This window comes from Lampetra planeri, chromosome 46 (genome assembly GCF_965212315.1).
Source record: "Lampetra planeri chromosome 46, kcLamPlan1.2.h2, whole genome shotgun sequence".
NCBI classification, from domain to species: Eukaryota; Metazoa; Chordata; class Hyperoartia; order Petromyzontiformes; family Petromyzontidae; genus Lampetra; species Lampetra planeri.
Window position 1 is genome coordinate 3,772,311 of NC_136152.1, and position 20,981 is coordinate 3,793,291.

General features: G+C 45.2%; 1 protein-coding gene across 1 annotated transcript in view; it reads left to right on the forward strand.

Annotated features, from left to right (window-relative positions):
* Positions 1-18,371, forward strand: part of LOC144733405 (sushi, von Willebrand factor type A, EGF and pentraxin domain-containing protein 1-like) — a 50,255-nt gene extending 31,884 nt beyond the window's left edge. The window contains exons 10-17 of the mRNA XM_078615316.1: positions 1,678-1,833; positions 3,092-3,329; positions 5,634-5,849; positions 7,693-7,863; positions 8,952-9,047; positions 11,202-11,297; positions 13,508-13,601; positions 14,862-18,371. Coding sequence (XP_078471442.1) covers positions 1,678-1,833; positions 3,092-3,329; positions 5,634-5,849; positions 7,693-7,863; positions 8,952-9,047; positions 11,202-11,297; positions 13,508-13,601; positions 14,862-14,892 — 1,098 coding nt within the window. The 3' untranslated portion in view covers positions 14,893-18,371. The remainder of the gene's footprint in view (positions 1-1,677; positions 1,834-3,091; positions 3,330-5,633; positions 5,850-7,692; positions 7,864-8,951; positions 9,048-11,201; positions 11,298-13,507; positions 13,602-14,861) is intronic.
* Positions 18,372-20,981: the final 2,610 nt, after the last annotated feature.

The following is a 20,981-nucleotide window of genomic DNA, read 5'->3' on the forward strand; positions in this document are numbered from 1 at the left end:
CCAGTGAATATAAGAGGGCGGGGGGGGGGGGGAGAAGATGGCAGAAAGGGGAGAATAATGTAACCAAACAGAACCCAAAAATCCATGATAATATTAATAGCGGCAATTTTAATCTGTAAAGCGCCGCACCGCCGCATTCGCTCCTCGCTCGCGAAGACAGAGAGAGACCGGAGGCACGAGGAGGAACCACAGACAGCAGTAGCCAGGCGGTGAGCCGGTGACAAATCTCCCCCTAAGCTCTGCGGTTCTCTATACGTCAAGGTGTTATCAACCAATTGATGAGTGTTTACATGTGGGAGGAAACCAAAGCGCCTGGAAAAAATCAACGCGTGCGAGGAAGCAACACTCTATCCCACACACCTTCGAGTAGCACGGTCGGTTACGTACGGTGCGAAAAAAGTTCAACATACACGGATACGGAAGAGACGGATGGAGATTAGTCCACGCTTTCTGTACTGCCTTCTGCTGGCGTGCCAGAGTAACATTCGTGCTGCCTCCACAGTGTATGTACCAATATTGAACTTCTTATGCACAGTACGTAGCTAACCACAATAATCAGTGCTGGGTTACAGGCGTGCACCAGCACCGCCCATCGTCGATACGGTCATATCGGAGTGCCTTCAAGAGCCAGCCAAGATTGTCCTCTGTAATTGGCCTTCAAAATGTAATGAGTAAATATCGAGTGTCAACACATTGGCACATTGGACTCATGGCGTGGTGATTATAATGTTTCAATGCTTTGTCTGTGTGGCGTTGGATGTGCAAAAAGTCTGACATGACGATTTAATAACAGTTTGCGACTTCAGAATAGTGCCCTACTGTGCACTGCTTGAAACTCAATTCTGTTACTTCAAAGTATTTATATCCCCAGCCAAAATATATACCCTTGGTAATTTACAACACTGTTGGTGATTGAGAGTTTATCACGCAAAAAGCACACGCAAATGGAACACACTTCAACCTAGCCCCTCATGTTCTAGTTTGCTGTGTGGTGTATCCATTTGAAGTACTGTATGGTAGTGCATTCGTGAAGGTCAAGGCGCAGCCCTGCAATTGCTTGCTCACGCCACTGCTCGCAGAAGAGACTCTCCTGAGAGGCAGCTCCAGAGAGCCCATTTGGAGTCGTACTTGGCCTACCCTTCCACGCCGGCCAGACGTCTTGGAAGAGGTCGGGGTACCCACACTTTACCCCACCACACGATGATTTGTCGATTGGCTGACTGCGGTGCTTCCCAATTTGTAGTGCTGGCTGGGCAGAGGTATTGTGGAGGGCGGGGGGTTATGTCACTTTTAATCGCGCGCTTTCAGATGCGCTTATCTGCGGCCGTCTGGAACGCTCTTCCTTCCCATATTAGGAAGCCACAGGAGCTACACACTTTTAAATCTGGATTGAAAACTCTTTTTTCAGAACGGATTTTTATGTTTAGTTTATTGTCCTTTCCCCTCACCTCCGATTATCACGGTGGGCTACGTACGGTGCGAAAGAAGTTCAACATACACACATACAACTTACACCGTTGTTTCAACTTCCGCGCCTGGAGACGGAATCAAACCGGCGGCTTGCCGATGGCGAGTGCCACGTGCTAACCATTACACACCGCTGGGCAAAACAACATCCCCCTAGGGCGCGTGTGCGCACGAGCGTTTAATTTCTTGACGTTTGTGCTTTTGTCGCAGGATGATGGAGTTTGGTCTCCGCCTCTGTCAGGAATTTCCTGCGAACCTGTGAGCTGCGGGAGACCAAATGTCCCCGCTCACGGCTCGGCGGAAGGGCCCGGGCTTACGTTTGGCAGTTTGGTCACCTTCTCGTGCCGCCAAGGATACGCGTTGGAGGTGAAAGCAAAACGAGAATTGCGATAATCAGCAGCAGCCGTCGCCGTGTGACTCTCCTTCATTCTCACGAAACTCGTCGTTCAATTCAACAAAACCGCTGTCGCAGTGTTGCGACGCATGTTCAGAAGCAGCTGCCACTGAGCTATGCAGCTCAGTGGGCCTTACTTGGTAAAATAAAAAAATATATTTTTTAAATGATCAACACAACAGGATAAATTATGCTACGATGCTACTGCACCGCTAAGCGCAAACACAATCAACAACAACAAAAAACGCCACAACAATCTAAAATAGGTGACATTTCAGGGCAATGTCCGTTCTTCCTAGCACACAGAAAGAGATGGCAGAGAAGTGGGGTGGATAGCCAGGCTTGAGACTCCACTTTACACCACGGGGGCCTGGTGAGATTTACATTTTAAAAATGTTACCCGATGAACAGTTTTTAATTTGCCTTTGCATATTAACACGCCATTTTGGCGTTTGAGTTGCAGTTGCAGCAGTTGAAGCGATGGTGCGTGTCTCTGAAGCCCCTCTCTCAACCTCCTTTCAGCCGGCAGTATGCCACGGGTGCTGCACTGTTGATAGGTGAATTGCGTGCAGTGGGGTCAAGTGTGGGTACCTCCACCTCTTCCAAGATAGCTGCCCAGCGTGGAAGGAGTTGGTCAAAGTGCGCTGTGGGGAGGCTCTCTAGAGCTGCCCCTAGTGGAGACGCTTCCGCCAGCAGAGGCGTCAGCAAGCAATTGCAGGGCTGTGCCTCTACCGTTATGCAGCATTGGTTTAGTGGGAGTTGGCGCTTTGGTTCAGGAGATTGATCAAAATTCAGGAACACGTGGGTTCACACCCAGTCTGGGGCCGACTTCAGCTTTTGACGATGAGTACCACTGTGTGGGAAGTCCACTGTAGTAAGGATGGGAAGACTGATCCCCGGCATAGGAATGTGGAATTTCCATCACCGGATCAGGGCCTCCATTGGAGATGTCACCCCATTGCTCAATCAAGCAGGAAGACGAAGCCTCTGGGTCTCTGTCTGAACCTGTGTCTCTACATAAGTTGCTGGGTCTCTGTGGACCAATAAGTTTCAAAGAGAATGCATAACATATTACCGGAGCATGTTTTTGTTTGCATGTTCACCAGTACATCATTCCTTGCAAAAGGTTTCTGTTTGGTGCTTTAACATCTCAACACCTCCTGTTTTATTGCCAGAAAGGGTGAAACATCCATTCTTATACGAATCCGACTTGCGGCGTTCATCTCGCAGGGCCCAGCTCAGCTCTCCTGCCTGAGCAACGGCTCCTGGAGCGCAGGGAGCCCCGCGTGCGTGGCCGCGTCCTGCCCACCGCCCTCCACGCCTCCCCACGGCTTCATCGTGGCAGCCTCTTTCTCCCTGGGAGGCGTCGTCCGCTACGAGTGCGACGCCGGCTACGTCCTGCACGGCGCCCGCAATCGAAGTTGCTTGCCCAGCCAGGAGTGGAGTGGCACACCGCCCGCCTGCATTGGTGAGTCGCTGTGGCGCGCGCGACCGCGACGTCCGCCGTCGTTGGCTCGTCACGGGACAAGCGGGCACTTGTTGCGTGCGTTGTCTATTTCTCGAAGATGTTGTTTTCACGTTCATCTTCTGAGGCGGTTTGCGTTGTGAGTAGGTGCGTCGGACCGCGTTCATTGGTCGTGGCGAGTGGTCGTGCGGCTGTGAGCGTTGCGCTATGGAGCCGGCGACCCGAGTTGGATTCTCGCTCACGGTCACCAACACCGGTGACCAAAATTTGAACCAGTTTTGGGCCTCCCCTAGGTCGACTCAGTCTCAAATGAGTACCTGGTGCGGTGTGTAAACATCATCACTGGGGAGACAAAGGCAGCCGGGTGTGGTGCTGGCCACCCACCCCATAGTGTGCCGTACTGGCCTTCATAGGTGCTCGCTAACAGCACTTGCCCCAACAGTGTTAAGGCCACGCGGGGGTCATTCTTGAATAATAACTATTTGGCTCAATGAGCATTGCCAGCAGAAAGAAAATCTGAGTCAGACTGTGAAGACAGCAAGTGGCGTGGACACGTTACGGGAATGAGGCCGAATTTGGCGGTGCTGCGCCTAAGCAAGGGAAGACAGAGAACGGGTTGGGGAGGGGTATAGACTCAGCAGGGGTGTAAGATCTTGAAGATCAAGGATTGAGACTGAGGGTGGCAGTGATGCTGGCGAAAGAAAAAGAACCGTGATGGAATTTAATTCAGCCCCATCGTCGCTGAACGGAAGGGACAGATTATGATGAACCTGTATAAACAAAACTAGCAATTGTATTTATACATATTTTTATATTTTCTTAATTTACATTCCAACTACAGTAATCCCTCGCCACTTCGCGGTTCAAGTTTCGCGGCCTCAGTGCATTGCGGATTTTTCGAACTGATTTAAAGGCCTCATTGTGCCTGTGCAGTAACACCATCATCATCATCATTCATCATCACATTCATCGAACTGCACAGGTCTGTCATCGTCGTCATTGTCATCGTCATTGTCATCGTTGTCGTCGTCATTATTGGAGTCAAGCCTCAAGATACTACTGTCATTGGTGAGTGTAGATCACCATAATACGTATCGTATGAGAGAAAGAGAGTGAATGTATAATATTAAGGTTTTATAATTAGATTTAAGTAAAATATATATAAAGTATAAATATACATATTTTAAACATTCTGGTACCCACACACACATATACGGAAATTCCTAGGGGGCCAATCCTACTTCGCGGATTTTCATCTATCGCGACGGGGTTCCGGTCCCCATTAACCGCGATAAACGAGGGATCACTGTGTAAACATACAGTCTGGGGACACTGGTCATAACGCCTCCTTATTTACAGAGCTCATTGTTGTGACTTTACTGGGTTCATACTTTTTGGCTATTTCGGTAAAGTCACGGAGGTAAAAAATAAAATAAATTAAAATAAAAACAACTAAATTAAGTCACGACGTTTCGGAAGCAACACAAGCCTCCTTCTTCAGGTGGAACCGCCACAGCAAAATTACTGTAGTGAATAAAGATAGCTTTTTAGAGAGCCGTGATTATATGGGGTAAGAGGGGGGGGGGGCAAGGAGTCGGGTGGGGGAATTAGCTGATTAATAGTTAAGATAAGGGTAAGTGTAAGATAAGTGAGGTAGCCTGGGCGGGCACAACATTGGGGTGCGGATATTAGGGAGGGTGAGTGTGGGGGCGGGGTGTGGGCTGGGAGGTGCGCATGCAGTTTACTGGGTTCGTTGATATTTTCCTAAAATAAACGCATCGGTTGAGGGGGGCAGGAGGAGTGGTGGACATGTGGGAGGGATAGGAGCCGCGCCATGCCACGTGTTGAACTGGGGGGCCGATGTCACACAGTCAACAAGGCCTGCGTCCTGGTGACACTGGGCCCGAGGAACTCAGATGTTGAGGGTGGTTTAAATGGGTCATTCAGGAATGGGTCCCATATTCTTCACAAGCCTGACTCCTATCCTGTAAGCGTGCATGTATCTCAGATGGTCTGCAAACATGCTCAGACCATCTGATGCGCTTATGCGGCCGTCAGGAACGCTCTTCCGATATTAGGAAGCCACTGGAGCTACGCACAGTTAAGTCTTAATTGGAAACTCATTTCTTAATAACTGCTTTTTGTGTTCAGTTTGTTGTCCTTTCCCTGCACCTCCGACTCCGAATGATCAACGGTTGGATACGTACGTCGCGAAAGAAGATCTAGTGCAGCTGTTGTAATTTAAAAGACAGCGTAGTTATCACGGTGAACATTTTTCTTCCTCTTTCGTGCCGTTGCGTTGTGCAGAACAGTCCTGTGAACCGCCTCGGCCGATCACCAACGGCAGATCGGTCCGGGTCGGGCGCGGCGATGCTGGCGCGCACGCGGCAGATGCTCGATCCAGCTTCGTGGCCGGCAGCGCGGTTGAGTTTGTGTGCGACGAGGGATATCGGCTGGAGGGGTCCAAGCGGAGCTCTTGCACCGGGACCGGTGAATGGAGCGTCGCTCAACCGGCGTGCGTCAGTAAGTGTCACATTTTAGTTTCACCCGCACGCACGTGCGCGCATCCACATTGCGGTGGTCCCTCGATTAACGATATTTCGATTAACGACCCGCCTCCCATAGGGGTCCCCCTATTGTTTCTCTTAACGATACATTTTCGATTAACGATATCATTACGATGTCACGCGGCCGCCAATTTCGGCCAATCGAAGCGCTCCCAAGGGGACTCAGCAGACCTCGGCCAATCAGCGACGGCCTTTAAGCCAACCATCTTCTTAGCCTAAGGTAAGAATTTGTATTATATTCTCTATTCTTTCATTATTTATATATCCATGTTTATATGAACGCTTTAATATGTTCGTATGAAGTTTATTTATTAAAATTGCGTGTTTAAATGTTATAAACTAAGTTTTTTGAGTGAAAAAGGTCAACTTACAATCATCTTGGAGCTAATTTAGCGTGTAAAATGCATTTCCCGTATTCAATTAACGATAACTTAATTCAACGATGGTTTTCGTGGAACCAATTAATATTGTTACCCGAGGGACCATTGTATGAGGTCGTTTCGTTTGTGTCCACGTGTGAATGTGTTTCGTTCGCGACGTCCGTAGCCAACCGTGCTAATCGGAGGTGAGGGTCTGCGTGTCTGTCGCATTCGGTACTTTAGTAACTTTCAGAGCCTGGGAGAGAACTACTGCTGGCAAGAGAACACCAAAGCGGAGGGGGGGGGCGCTTTGAAAGCTACTGGTGCAAAAAAATAACGCCGGAGAAAATTGAGGAAATCGGTTTGAGAATGCATTCCAGATTAGCAAGGACGAGGGGTAGAGGTTGGGGCACCAGTGAGCTGGGTAGGGAGACTCACTGAAGATGTGGATATGGAGCAGAAAGGGTTAAGCGTGAACAGCGCGAGAGAATTAGTGCGGAACGGACAGCGGTGGGGGGGGGGGCTTCATGCGGCCCCATCGTCGCGGAAGCTGATGTAAGGGAAAGGCAGAAGAGCCGAGTAACGTATGAAGCACATTCTGTTTATGCGTGAAGCAACCGTAAACATTTAATTTAAGAAATACTTACGATCATAAACCCAGAATGAGTTTACAATCGTGCAATCGGAAGGTTGCAAGTTCAGATCACATTCAGGGGTCAGCTCGGTCCATCATAAATATTTTCCTATAAAATAGGTACCACTGTGGGAAAATGGTGGTTATCCCGCCCCCTGTCATAGGAACGTGAATGGTCAACACTGGACTAATGCTGCGAATGGAGATTGGCAATGCTCCGTGCTCAATTGGTAGCAATTGTTGAATGCGCAGCGCTTTGTTAATCCACTGTTGGATTGAATGTCGCCCTCTTCAATGTCGGTGTCATGGGCGTTGTTTGCCCCCCAACTTCAACACTGAACTATAATTTTTTATTTTACCAGGTAAGGCCCACTGAGCTGCTATATAGCTCTTTTTCAGAGCGACCTGGCTATCGCAAATGATAGCTCGACGAAGCAGCTTATCACCTGGACATTTATCGCAGCCAAAATGCTCTAAATGCAAGTTTCTACATGTGGAGAAAAATCCACGCCACCACGGGGAGAGAGAGACGCAAACTCCAAATATACAGACATTGTCAGGATCGGGATCAAACGCACAACCTCCTGTATACCAGGCGAGGTAGTTAACATCTTGCCACCACTGCTCCCAAACCTGCTTCATTTATTAAGCCTGCTTCAATTATCAGCACTGCTGCTAACCGTGGCTGGGAATCAAACACAGGTGTGTGAGTTCATAGCGCAGTTAACTACCCACTGCGCCACCACTCCCCGTATTGTGACACCATGCTGTTACATGTCTTGGTATTGCTGCATATGTTATTGTAGGAGTCTACTGTGGAACCCCGGTGCCAGTGATGAATGCCATAATGCGTGGCATGTACTATCAATACGGGGACATGATTACCTACTCGTGCTACAGCGGCTACATGCTGGACGGGCCAAGCCGCAGCTTCTGTCTGCAAAATTCAACCTGGAGCCTGCAGCCTTCTTGCAAAGGTATGTCTTATCAAACCCGTGAGGATTCCTCTACAGCTATAGTTTCTGGTGGGCCATATGATACAACTGGTGTGGGTACTTTGTTTTCCTTCCACACGTATAAACATTCCATGAAGAGTTGTCTCAACATCCACAGAGCTTTGGCAATTGTTGTTAGTGCCAGTCCTGGCTGGCTTCCCGATTGTTTGTGGTTTCCCGTCCCTCTAAATCATTGACTTTGCGTGTTTTTTTGGCGGGCGGCAACACTCTCTCCCATACAGAGTCAAGTTCTGAATGGCTTAGCGCAGTCGTGGTAGCTTCGCGTCTACGAAGACGACACGAAGACCGCATGCGAGCGTTTGAACTAAATGATTCGAATGAATAGCCATGCGATGCGGTCGCCGCATCTCGTGGCGCTTTCAGATGCGCTTTGGCTGCCGTCTGGAAGTACTTCCTTCCGATTACACTGGTCAACACACTTTTTCTGGCATAAGGTATTCCAACGGTTTGAAGGTAATTTTGGGGTGCTGATTCCAAATCTGGCATCAGTTTTTGTCTATCACATCAGGTTTTTGAGATATCAAATATTGCATTTTCAATAAAAACTGCGGAAGAAAAATATTAAATAAATGTGGATATCTACATAAAATGATATTATAAACACACTATCCTAAAAATACAGCACCATATTTTAACACTAAAGCAGTCACTGACTCGCAACAACTTGCAATCATAAGTGACAGAGTTAATTTCGGGTAAAATCAATGAAAATGGGGTATGCCGATAGCATAAAATGAGATGTGATAGAGCAAATCTGAGATCAGATTTGGAATCAACACCCTGAAAGTAGTCTAAAACAGCTACAAAAGTCCAGGCCAGAAAAAAATGCTTTTTTTTTTGTTGACCAGTGTATTAGGAAGCTACTGAAGCTATGCACGTTTAAATAATCCAGATTGAAACCTCATTTCTTTATAACTGCTGTTTGTGTCTAGTTTGTTGTTCTTCCCCTGCACCTCCAATTAACACGGTTGGCTATGTACGGTGCGAAAGAAGTTCAACACACACGTACATTCCATCCCGTTCATTTGATGGCGGTGTTCGCTGTGCAGCTGTTTGCAGGTTCCCCTGCCAGAATGGAGGATTGTGCCTGAGGCCCAATTCGTGTTTCTGTGCCGAGGGCTGGATGGGACTACTGTGCGAGGAGCGTAAGTGCCGATGCGAGAATGCACCGCATGCGAGGGGCCGTTTTTATATGGGGGCTCTAGCGACCAATATCGCATAAGTAGGTTCAATTGATTTCGATTCAAAGCTTTCGTGACTGCAGGGATTCATCTTCTTGGTTCTTTCGGTAAAGTCACGTAGAAGGGAAATAATAAAATAATAAAAATAAAACAATAAAATAATTCTCACGACGTTACCGAAAGAACCAAGAAAATAGTTTCAATTGGGTCAGATTGTGTAGATACGTAATTCTTTTTAACCCTCTCCCATTCTGAGAAGTCTGCAAGTTGCAGGGTGGGGTCCCGTTCACCGCCGAATCTTGGAACGCGCAAGCGGTTCAGCCAATTTTGTTTTTAATTTAAAGAGCCATAGTGTCGTTGGTTATAAAGACATTGTACTCACCGCAGAGAACTCGAGCGACACGACCGCACTCTGCGATATCTGGCGCCAAACTGTGCCACACACCCTCCCGCATGGCCTTGTGGGAGCCTCGGTACCGGTAAAGTTATTTTATTTTAGTTTTTCTTCTGGTTCCAAAGAAAAACCGATGACGTACACAACCCTCAACCACCCAGCAGAGCTAATCAAATTAAACAAAAATAAATATGCTTGTGCTCCTGCATTCTGGTTTTATAAAAACCAGATCAATTGGCATATTTGATTGGCTATATCGGCCTAGTTATAGTAAAAAAAAACGATATACGACATGATTTAACCCAAAATAAATTAGTTATTAATCATATGTACGAAAACGTAACACAAACACTCCAGTTAATGTGGGAATGACTCAGAGAATAATAATAATAATTCGCAACCATTTGTTAATATACTGCTGGATGAAGCCCTCCCCATGTTGTGTTAGTCATGGGGGTACTTAAATCACAGATGGGGGCGAGCCAGATCTACTTCAGATACGGTGTTATCACTCACCGCTGACGTTAGCTATGGCTGGGATTCAAGCTCGAGTCTCCAGGTTCACAGGGCAGTGCGATAACCGCTATGCTGCTACTGCTCACATTATAAGCACTGTAAATCTTTAAATTAGACCGAGCTAATAAACCACTTATCCATTCACAGTGCATCTTGAAAGGCAGCAGCAGGCTTCAATGCACATGTCCAAACCAGGACAAATGTGGGCACGTGTGAAATCTTGTGTGAAACACGCATTACAGCGCTAATTATTCCACAGCTACACATTTTTTTTAAAGGTGTTTCTCAAATTCAAAGGAATTAATTGACATTGATGCCTATTGTGCTGCATGTCAGGTTACACACACATGTATTAGTTGTGATGGGTCTGTTGATTTGTAATTGAGTGTAGCTTTGTGCAGCAATACCCACATTTATGTCTCCCCCTTTTACATCGTTTCACAAACAAGTCCTTACTCTGTTATTGTTATCACCGCTACTAGCTTGTGATTTGCGTCGCCTCAACCCCACGCTCACGTCGCTGACGGCATCGTCGTCCGTCCGTCCTCATTATCCGTTACCTCTCAGCCTTCACCACCGCCATCGCCACCACCACCATCACCACCACCGCCACCATCACCGCCACCGCCACCACCACCACCGCCACCACCACCATCACCACCATCGCCACCACCACCGCCACCACCACCGCCACCGCCACCGCCACCACCACCATCACCGCCACCACCACCACCGCCACCACCACCACCATCGCCACCACCGCCACCACCGCCACCACCACCGCCACCACCACCGCCACCGCCACCACCACCACCACCGCCACCACCGCCACCACCACCACCTACCCCACCTGTACATCGCTTCCATTCACGTCGTTTCGATATTCGTCGTCGCACCTTTCAGGAACGCATCCCCGACGTAAGACCGGGGTATTGCCGTAGTATAGTTTAAACATCTAGTACTGAAATTGTATTTAAGAATGTAATGATGATGGTGCCTCCATGCAGCACTTTATAAAACATTCGCTCCCTTGAAGTTGTTTTCATTTCTCTCGCTCTCGTCTCAATTGCTTCTCTGATTTACTGATTATCGCCTGCTTGTCTCCCACTTCATGATAGTTGTACATCCTGTGACATGCGGGCCCGGGTTGGAACCCACGAGCGGCATCCCATGCTCCCTAATTGTCCTGTCTCCCCTCGTGATGTTAGCGATCTGCATCCTGCCGTGCCTGAACGGAGGACGGTGCAAGGCACCCTACCAGTGCGAGTGTCCGGACGGCTGGCAGGGCTCGCGTTGCCACCTCGGTGAGTGCTCCCAGCGGTGTTGCCCATTTGCTCGCGAGGTTGTAAAATCGCGCCGTAACGTATCGCACACTTACGCCGCTTCGCACTGCGCAGGCCCCCCACGGTGTTTCGTGGAGCGCGACTGCCAGTAACAATGCGCAACCCGGCGGCAATTGTTTTAACGGGCCTGACTCATTTGATGAGATTCACGAAAGTTGAAACTGGTCCAGAGTTTGGCTGCTTAACCAAATGGTGCTGGGAAACGTGGAAGACCCACAGGCTGATGGACTGAAATTATTATGTTGTCTCACTGATGGTAATATGCACGATTTATAAAACAAGCCACATCAACAGCTTCAGAACAGCAAATGGTCGCTGGCGCCCACACTTCCTCCTCCTCCGCAAGTGGAGAATTAAAGACAACCCATGGCGTGACTGCGGCCACCCGCACCAGACAATGGAAACGTCATCACGTTCTCTCTCGTAACTTTATCTCATCGCTTTCTTTCTCTCCGTCTCTCTGTCGATGCGGTAGTCGTGCAGCGTTCCAGATGCAATTCGCGAACAGCAAAAATCGCGGGTAGCAAGTTCGTGCCTAACAAGGGAACACTGTACTAAGTTTTGATGAAGCTTGATGCTGGATGTATTCTCCAGCGAACCGTTAAATAAAATGTATGCAGTGAAGCTTTACGGCATATTTGCACGTGACGTGACAACTTGTTGCGATTATCTCTGTCGGGTGGTGGAGGGTTAATCTAAAAAAGATCCACCATACACTACATGATCTAACCCCAAAATAAACAATTTATAGATCATATTGTGCATGATGCTCAAAGTCACGGTCCGGGTGTCATTATGGCCGATGCTGCAGGAATCATAGTCAATCTCTCTGATTCTACCTACCTTGGTTGACTGCTGCAGGCATCATTCTTCTCTTCTCCTATGGATGATTCCAATGGTAAAACAAATTCTTTTAGTACATTTGGGTTATTGCAAATTGGGTTATTAGTTTGGGCTCGACTCCTACACAACCAACCCGAATATAATATTCGGTAAGCATCAGCACCGCTGTCAAAGCCTGAAACAGAAATGAAATGGGATTTTAACCGATATTCTGCCAAAGAAGAATAGGTGTTTCCATTGCAATTATATTGTGAATCTAGTTCAGATAAGCTTCGGCTATGTGTAGTAGCTTAGCTTACCATCGCCATTCTATAAATTGTTGGTCATTATGGATGATTCTGATTGGCCATAATTTCCATTTAAATATATGTATGTATGTTGAACTTCCTTCGAAATTTGCAATGCCTGGTGCCTGGAATTGCCCTGATTCCATCCATGCACAGAGGAGCTAAGTGTATAGCCAAGGCATACGTACGCATACAGCTGCCACGTCTAAACGCTAGGCTAATGCCAGTGCTACGTATACCAACAGTTGCCCTGTGAATACGCTAGGCTATAGCCATGGATACATATATGTAACTGCCGAGTGTAAATGCTAGACTATACCCAAGGCTATATGTACACGAATCTGCCCTATTTGTAAACTACACACACACGCATAGCCACTCTGCGTATACGATCACATTAGTATTTGAGTGTAAGAATGGACTCACGGATTCCAGGAATTTGCCCATCTTTAAATGTTATGATAAGCGACACGCTTCAATCCGTTATCTCTGTTTTTATTCAGGGCTAAAAGAAGTGTCGGGGATGAATTATCCTTGCTCGCTTCAATGTCATGTGCATAAGAGCATTAGCGGTCGGAGTTAGTATTTTTTTCAAATGAAAATTATTCACGGTGCATTAAAAAAACCCCTAAATCTAGTATGTCCTGTGACGGTGGACTGTGCTTTATTACAAGAATAAATAAACACACACACGCACGCGTCCCTTACACCACTAGAAATAGCGTAAAATATTATATCGTTCAATCAGCCTACGGACATTCTGGACCAATGTTTTCCAGCGTCATTTGCTTAAGCTGGAAAACCGTGGTCCAATTTTGAGGAAGCTGAAAGTGATCCAAATTTTTTTGTTTTCCTTCTTAAACAAATAAATAACTGCTGGAAAAACATCGGTGTAGTGTTTAGCTAATTGTTCCTATGGCAAGTTGCAATGAATTGTTGAAATCCCTTTCCTTTACGTCTTTGGACATCGTGGCAATGTTCCAACGCATTCCATAAGTACTGTACCGCATGTGCACTGACTCGCTCCAATTTTTCCAGCAGCTGTGTGTCGAAAGCCTTGTCTGCACGGTGGCAAGTGTGTCGGCCCCAGTCGGTGCCAGTGTCTGCCAAGCTGGAGTGGGCAAGATTGTTCTAGGTCAGTATTTTTTTTGTTCAAAAAAAATCCACGCGAACGCGCCGCAGCCCGTCCAGTCAACGACCAAGGTGTCCAATATTGTAAACGTGAGAACCGAAGCCATCATGGTCAGTCCTCTCTTTACCGATGTTACCACTGACTTCACGATATCAATTTAGCATGCGTTCCTTGGGATAATTCTTTGGTCAAAATTTGCATAAAAATCTGAAATAAGTACCAATAAAGATAACAAAAGATACCTAAGAGGAAGTTACATGAAAAGTTTAAATAGTTAATGTAAGTTTGAACAGAGTCCTCGCCAGAGTCGGTGGCGAATATTACATTGAGTGATCTGGTATGGGGTGAAGGGGGGGTGAAGGGGAGCTGAAGGGGTGCCGCGGTAGGGAGATGTTAACTACCTCGCCTGGTATACAGGGGGTCGTGGGTTCGATCCCGGCCCCGACGCCTGTTTAGAATCAAGTGTTTGGAGTATTTGGTTGCTATACATTTCCACATGGTGATAGGCCACTTAATTGAGCTGTCATTTGTGATGGTCAGGTCGCTTCTGAAAAATATCAACTTCGTAGCTCAGTGGGCCTTACCTGTTCAAATAAAATTAGTTTGGGGAGTTTAGAGGATGGCGAATGCTGTAAACACTGCTGAGGGTTGAGCGCCCGCTAGGAGGCGCTGTGCCACTGTGTGTCCTGCGGTTCTTTTCACGTTTTCAAAACAACGTTGTCGTGATTCAGTGCATTAAATCGAACTACGTTGCACATAATTCGTTGGCAACGTTAGAGGGAATCAACGTAAATAGAGGATTTATCATTAGGCCATCTCTTTATTTTTTATTTTATTTTATTAAACCGCGGAAATGTTAAAGTGGTGATGCGCCATAAACCCATCCTCCAACGGGCAGGAAACCCACCGAGGTATGAAAGTAATTGATCAATCAGAGCATGAATCCATTGACTTATACCAAATAATCATGAGATTAATATATTATTTTATAATCATGAGATAAGATTAATGTAATATATATTATTTTAGTAGCTGGTTCATCGTGTCCACAGCATTTGGGAGACAAAGGCAGCAGGGCCTGGTGCTTGCCTCACTCTGCTTCAACTGCACTTGCCCCGAGTCTGTGGAAGGCTATATGGGGGGTCGTTGTATTTTGTAATATCGTACTCCATAAATGATTTGTGATTTTTACTGTTGTTATAGTTTTACTATGTTATATTTGTTAAATGCGATTGCGTGCTGCGTGATTTTATTGTTTTTCAGACGGAAGAAGGCGGGCTATTACAAATTTTAAGAAGAAATTTGTCAACGGAAGAATCCGCAGTTTTCACAAGAGATCTGAATGTATACTATGGCTTTCCATAGATTGTTGCTTAATACTATAATATAACAGTACTACTATTGAACATCAATGTTTTTGGTCATAGTAGTGAACGCAGCCATGATTCTTGCAAAAAAAGGACAGGGAGTTAAGGTGACATTGCCCTTCTTATGCTGTAACTTTTTTTCATCCAACACATATTACGATTCTATCAGAAAGCGGCTGTTTGACTCAATTTGCACGGCAAATTATTTTTAGTCAAAAGGTCGTTGTGACTGCTCAGATTCTAATTGAAACGCGCCACTGCAGGAGGGAGCGTTTTTTTTCTCTCCCTTCATATTTACAACTCCGCGTTCGGAGTGGCGCTTTGCCGTAATGACAAAGTGGTCTGCGTGTGTTGTCGGATTTTGCCAACAATTAATAGATTGCGGTAGCTGGAGGCTCTGCTGATAGGTCGATACCCACGCGGAAACACCTCGGTCACACCAAGTCGGTGTGATCATTTGCACGTCTTTCTTTGTCCCCCAAAGGATAACATTGCGACGTCGAGCGTAACACAATCACCGGGTTTTCCATTCACTTATTTTTTTTTTCTCTAAAGTACACTAAGCGTTAGTTTACTCTGTCTCGAGAAGGATTTTCAAATTATATGAGATGAATAATAGTGATGATAAAAATCCAGTAACATTTCTTTTTGTAAAATCTGCCACACTCAAGAGCAGGACTCACATGATGATGTGGTTTAAGTGTTATCCATAACAGAGGTTTTTGGGCTAGATCGTGATCTAACCCAAAATCCTCTTATGGATAATATTGGTTGCGAAAGCTTACATGTTAAACTGATATAAATGCTCACGGTACGACAGCATTTTAATTTTTGCGAAATGGTGACAATTGTGATACCAGTTTAAAATCACTTTGTAATTAGCAATCTATTACATTATGTGCTGTGCTGCACATCCAGTGAGAATACGTAGTCAACATTTTTTTCAACCACAGTTCACTAAACATATGCTTGCCATAAGTCTTCTACTCATTGCAACTTTACAACAAATAAAGCTGACAATGCACATGCCGGCAGTTACGTAACTACAAAAGTAATGACTTGATATAACAACCATGCCGTCAATTACTCCAGAAAACGTTTTGCAAAGCAGTAATTTTAAATGCAATAGGTATCTATTTGTAAGTTTAATTATCATGCTTTTTCTGTCATACATATTGTCAGCAAATAAAGTCCTTAAAAAATGTAAATTAGGAACAATAATTACGATGATGATGTTTAGTAAAACAGACGGTATGATTATCCTGGATCTGATATTTTACGGTATTTCCGGATTACAGCAACCCTCATAATTACACCACCTTAACTTTTTTTTCTCAAATGCTTTCAGGATGCAGTGAGATGAGACCGAAGCAGAAATATATGTTTTTTATTTATGTGAGTGGGGTAAATTGTCCTACTTTTAATTGGAAACCTAATGACCGGTAGTGCTAATGGTTTACTTTTGTATCGAGTCTCGGTGTTTGCAATTGTTATTTGCTGCGTGTCCATTTATTATGTTGTTTGCTCTCTCGCACAAGTCAAGATCTGACCCCTGAGCCAGCACCGCTGAGGTCATGGGTTTGAATCTGAGCAGGCACCCATGATGAAACCAGTGCTCGCCAAGCTGCACTGGCTTGCGGTTGCCGAACGAATCCATTGTAAGGCCGCACTCATTACACATAAAGTGCTTGCCACGAATGAACAACAATGCCTTGCTGATCTCCTCTAGAAGCCTAAACCATCACGTGAATTGTTGGCTAACCATTGGACAAAGACGGTCACTGCATCGCGCGCTTTTAGATTCAAGTTCAAGTTCATTTATTAGGTATAGCCCTGTGAGCCATTCGGCTCTTAGATGCGCTTCTGTGGTCACCTGGAACGCTCTTCCGTCCAATATTAGAAAGCCACTGGAGCGATGCACTTTTAAATCATCTCGATTGGACACTAATCTCTTTAAAACTCATTTCTGTGTTTAGTTTGTTGTCCTTCCCCCGCACCTCCGATTAGCAAGGTTGGCTACGTATAGTGTGAAAGAAGTTAAACATACGTAGGTTTTCATGAGGAATTAGTTGATGGTCTGAGCCCAGACACCCAAGGCTGCATAGAAAAACCACAGCGTTATCATTTCCCCCTAATTTGGTTACAATTCCTGCAGCAGCAAGGCATCTGGGAAAGTGTGCCACCTCGTGTGTGCACTACAAAGGTCAATTGAAGGGAATATAAATTCCACGGGCCCAATGTCTCAAACACCGCGTCCCTGTCGTGTGTCAGTCGGGAATAGACGCTTCGGCTTGTGATGCCCGATGGCACAATGGGGAAATAAACTTGTGTTAATGAGACAAAAAAAGACGTGTCCAATAGTAGCAACATTATTTTAAAACTTTTTTGCATTCATGTATACAATTATGCTCATGGTTAAATGTGAATTATACTTCATTGCAATGACAGAATATCCATAACCAGTTGTAATTTGGTGGTGGTTGGTTGGCGTTTCAGGCCTTTGGACCTGTGCTTAGCAACCATTATTGACGAAACTAAACACACAACTATTTGCATCCATTCAAAAAACGTTCCCGTTATTTCAACTGTCGTGCCAGGAGACTGAACCGGTGACCTCTGGATTGCAAGTCCATTGTGCGAACCATTACACCATTGTAGCAGCTTTTCCGAATTATTGCCCACTCCATATTGGTCTCTTTTTTTAAAGGCATATAACAAATTACATGGATCGTATTACAGAAACCCTGACTACAATTGCCATTTCATCTATTTGATCGCGTATATTTGCTGAAAACCTCTCAGTCTTCAGGGCCAACAACGTTATAGTAAATATGAATAGCTGCTCTGGCCACTGCATCTAAAATAATCATTTGTCATTACATCCAATTAATGTATATCACTTGCAATGCAGGCCCCTTTTCACACATTGTCAGACACGCTTATGCCTATGCCGGAATCGGAGCTCTCCGTTGTGTCTTATGGATCGCAACGCGTTTTGCTCCAAGGGCTGTTCACGAAACAAATCTGTTCCTGAAGATGCTCCCAGCACACGAATCGAAACGTCGGACAAACGCGCCGAAAAGCACGCAGGACAAAATATTGCAAATGTATACAGCACAACCGCAAAAACCTACCCAGTAAGAGCCACAGCATTCATATAACAATAATTATTGTTTGTGGTTCATTATACATAGGTCTGCGATGTGCAGTGTCGTTGTGGTATATTTGAGCCCATTGGTTGTGTAATCTCAAAGGCTGCACAATAATCTCCATCCTGTATTGCATCAAGCAGAGTTTAAATGTATACTGTATTATATGAACTTAGCTTGAACGGTGTTTAAACTTACATATGTTGACATTGTTTTTTTTGTTCATACAATAAACAAGTACTGTATACTTTCTTCCATGGCAGATTATTGCTGAACTTTGTACGATTAAATAACGTTTAAAATCTGTATTTTTCGTGGTTTTATTTAAGTGTGGGTTCTGTTGATGAGATAACTTGAATTGTGGAATGTCTAATGAGCGAGGTTGTATTTGCCAATCATACAGTACATATTACCACGTACACTTTAGCGAGCAATATCGACAATAGAGGTTTTCTTGGGTAATATCGCGTAAATACAATTGCGTCGTTAAACCCGCCACCATCCGATATAGCCAATTCGTAAGGTTTGTCACGTATTTTGGCTGTCGGTCTGATGAGCCTGGTTGTAATTACCGGAGAAACGTCGTACTCAAATTGTAAATGTTGTGGGTTTACTCTCTAAAACACCGGGTGTGCTGAACTAGTAACTAATTGGCATGTTTTGTTTACGTGAAAACCCTCACTAATTGGCTATATCGGAGAGTGGTGGGTTTAACGACACATTTATATTTATGCGATCTAACCTAAAAAAACCTCTATTATCGGGACATTACATCCACTGAAACCTTTCATTATTATAAATTACCCACATATATGAATCTACTCCTGAATGAAGCCCTCTCTACATCATCCCAGCCATGGTTGTTTCACCATGAGTCACCATGCTGGTCAGTGTGGACTGGGAAAGGCGAGTGGGCCTGGACTGGCTCAAATGTCACTCACGACTCATGCCAGTCGTGTCTGGGAGTCGAACTCAGGTGACCGGGCTCATTGCTTAGTGCATGAGTCGCTCACTGCACCACTGCTCCACCCCAATGCAAGTGTTTGACCAGGGAAGTCAAACCGCTTTAGTTACGATAGCTGGTGGTTTCTGAAGTTCCCCATAAAGTCAGATTAGGGTAAAGGGTATTGCCATGTTTGGCATTTTAGTTTGTATCATAGACGTTCAAAGGTAGCTTGAACGGTGTGATTTATAAAGGTGCTTCATCAATTCTATAAATTAGAAAAAAAATATGCAAACTGGAAAACCATAGGTTTCAAACAACACGGAAACGTGTAACAAACAACATTCAGCCTTTGTGCGTCACCGTCATTGCGACCATTTTAGTTTAACCGACAAAATAAAATGTGCTCAAATGTAGTGACAATGTTCTGTTAGTCATAATTAATAAAAGTGACATTTATAGGACATTTCTAACGCCTCAAAGTGTTATATGCGGTGACATACACGTACAGGGACTCATCGACTTACGAACCAGTTAGGATCCAGATATCTGTTCGTAAGTCGATTTGTAAGTCCATCATTCATCCTGTCCACTCCGATTCGCACGGTCGGCTACGTACGGTGCGAAAGAAGTTCAGCATACATACACGTTGGAATACTCGCAGACGGCTTTACTTATAATATTAACCACGTCTCTATTATTCACTTAATTTTCTGATGGCCATTCAGGCTAAGATCCAGAATCCCTGCTTACTCGTTCCGTCTCAGTTTAATTTATATAAAGTATATGGGCGAGATGTTGACTACCTCGCCTGGTACACAGGAGGTCGTGGGTTAGATCCTGACCCTGACGGTGCCTGCTGCTGTATATTTGGAGTGTGCGTGTCTCTCTCTCATCATCATCATCACGGTGGCTATGAGATGTTGACTACCTCGCCTGGTACACAGGAGGTCGTGGGTTAGATCCTGATCCTGATGGTGCCTGCTGCTGCTGTATATTTGGACTCTGCGTCTCTCTCTGAGCTAATTGACCGCCGTGCATTGTCAATCCACGTGCTGGCAAGCCCCTGCATTGAGCTTATCGTCTGCCATCGCCAGATCGCTTTTAAAAAAAAAACCTGTCTAGCTCAGCGGCCTTTACCTGGTTACAATAGTTAATTAGTTAGGAGTGAAAGGATAAAAACCTACTACTATATTTTGCCACTGGTAAAGGAGATGTCTCATAGTGTAAATGCTTACCCCGAGCTCTCAATACTCTGATATTGCGTTGTTTTTGAGTTGTACGCCTTTTGGCGTCATCTGGTCCAACACCAATGGAGACTAGGCTCTAAGAAAAGCTGTCTCGGGTGTGGACCAATCAACTTCAAGGACAGTGCATATCATTATCAGAGTTGTTTCTTTTTGTTTGCATTTTGACTGCAGGTATTGTGGTCTATGCCAACATGACTCCTCGTAAAAAAGGTGTCAGTTTTGTTGCCAGATAAAAGGGTAAAAAAACAATTATCATTATCAGAGTTGTTTCTTTTTGTTTGCATTTTGACTGCTTGTGTTGTGGTTATTGCAAACATGATGCCTTGTATAAAGGTGTCCGTTTTTGTACCAGTTGAAAGGGTAAACACCTACTATTATATTTCGATTTTAAGCTTTCGTGACTGCAGGGATTCATCTTCTTGGTTCTTTCGGTAAAGTCATGTAGAATGGAAATAATAAAAATAAAACATAAAATACAATGCTCACGACGTTTTGGCCACAACGCAAGCAGCTGTCCTCAGGTGGTGAACAGGTCTGTCGGAAAGACACGAAAGACACTGAAAGACTGTCTTCCCGACAGACCTGTTCTTCACCTGAGGACGGCTGCTTGCGTTGTGGCCGAAACGTCGTGAGAATTATTTTATTATGTTTTATTTTTATTATTTCCATTCTAC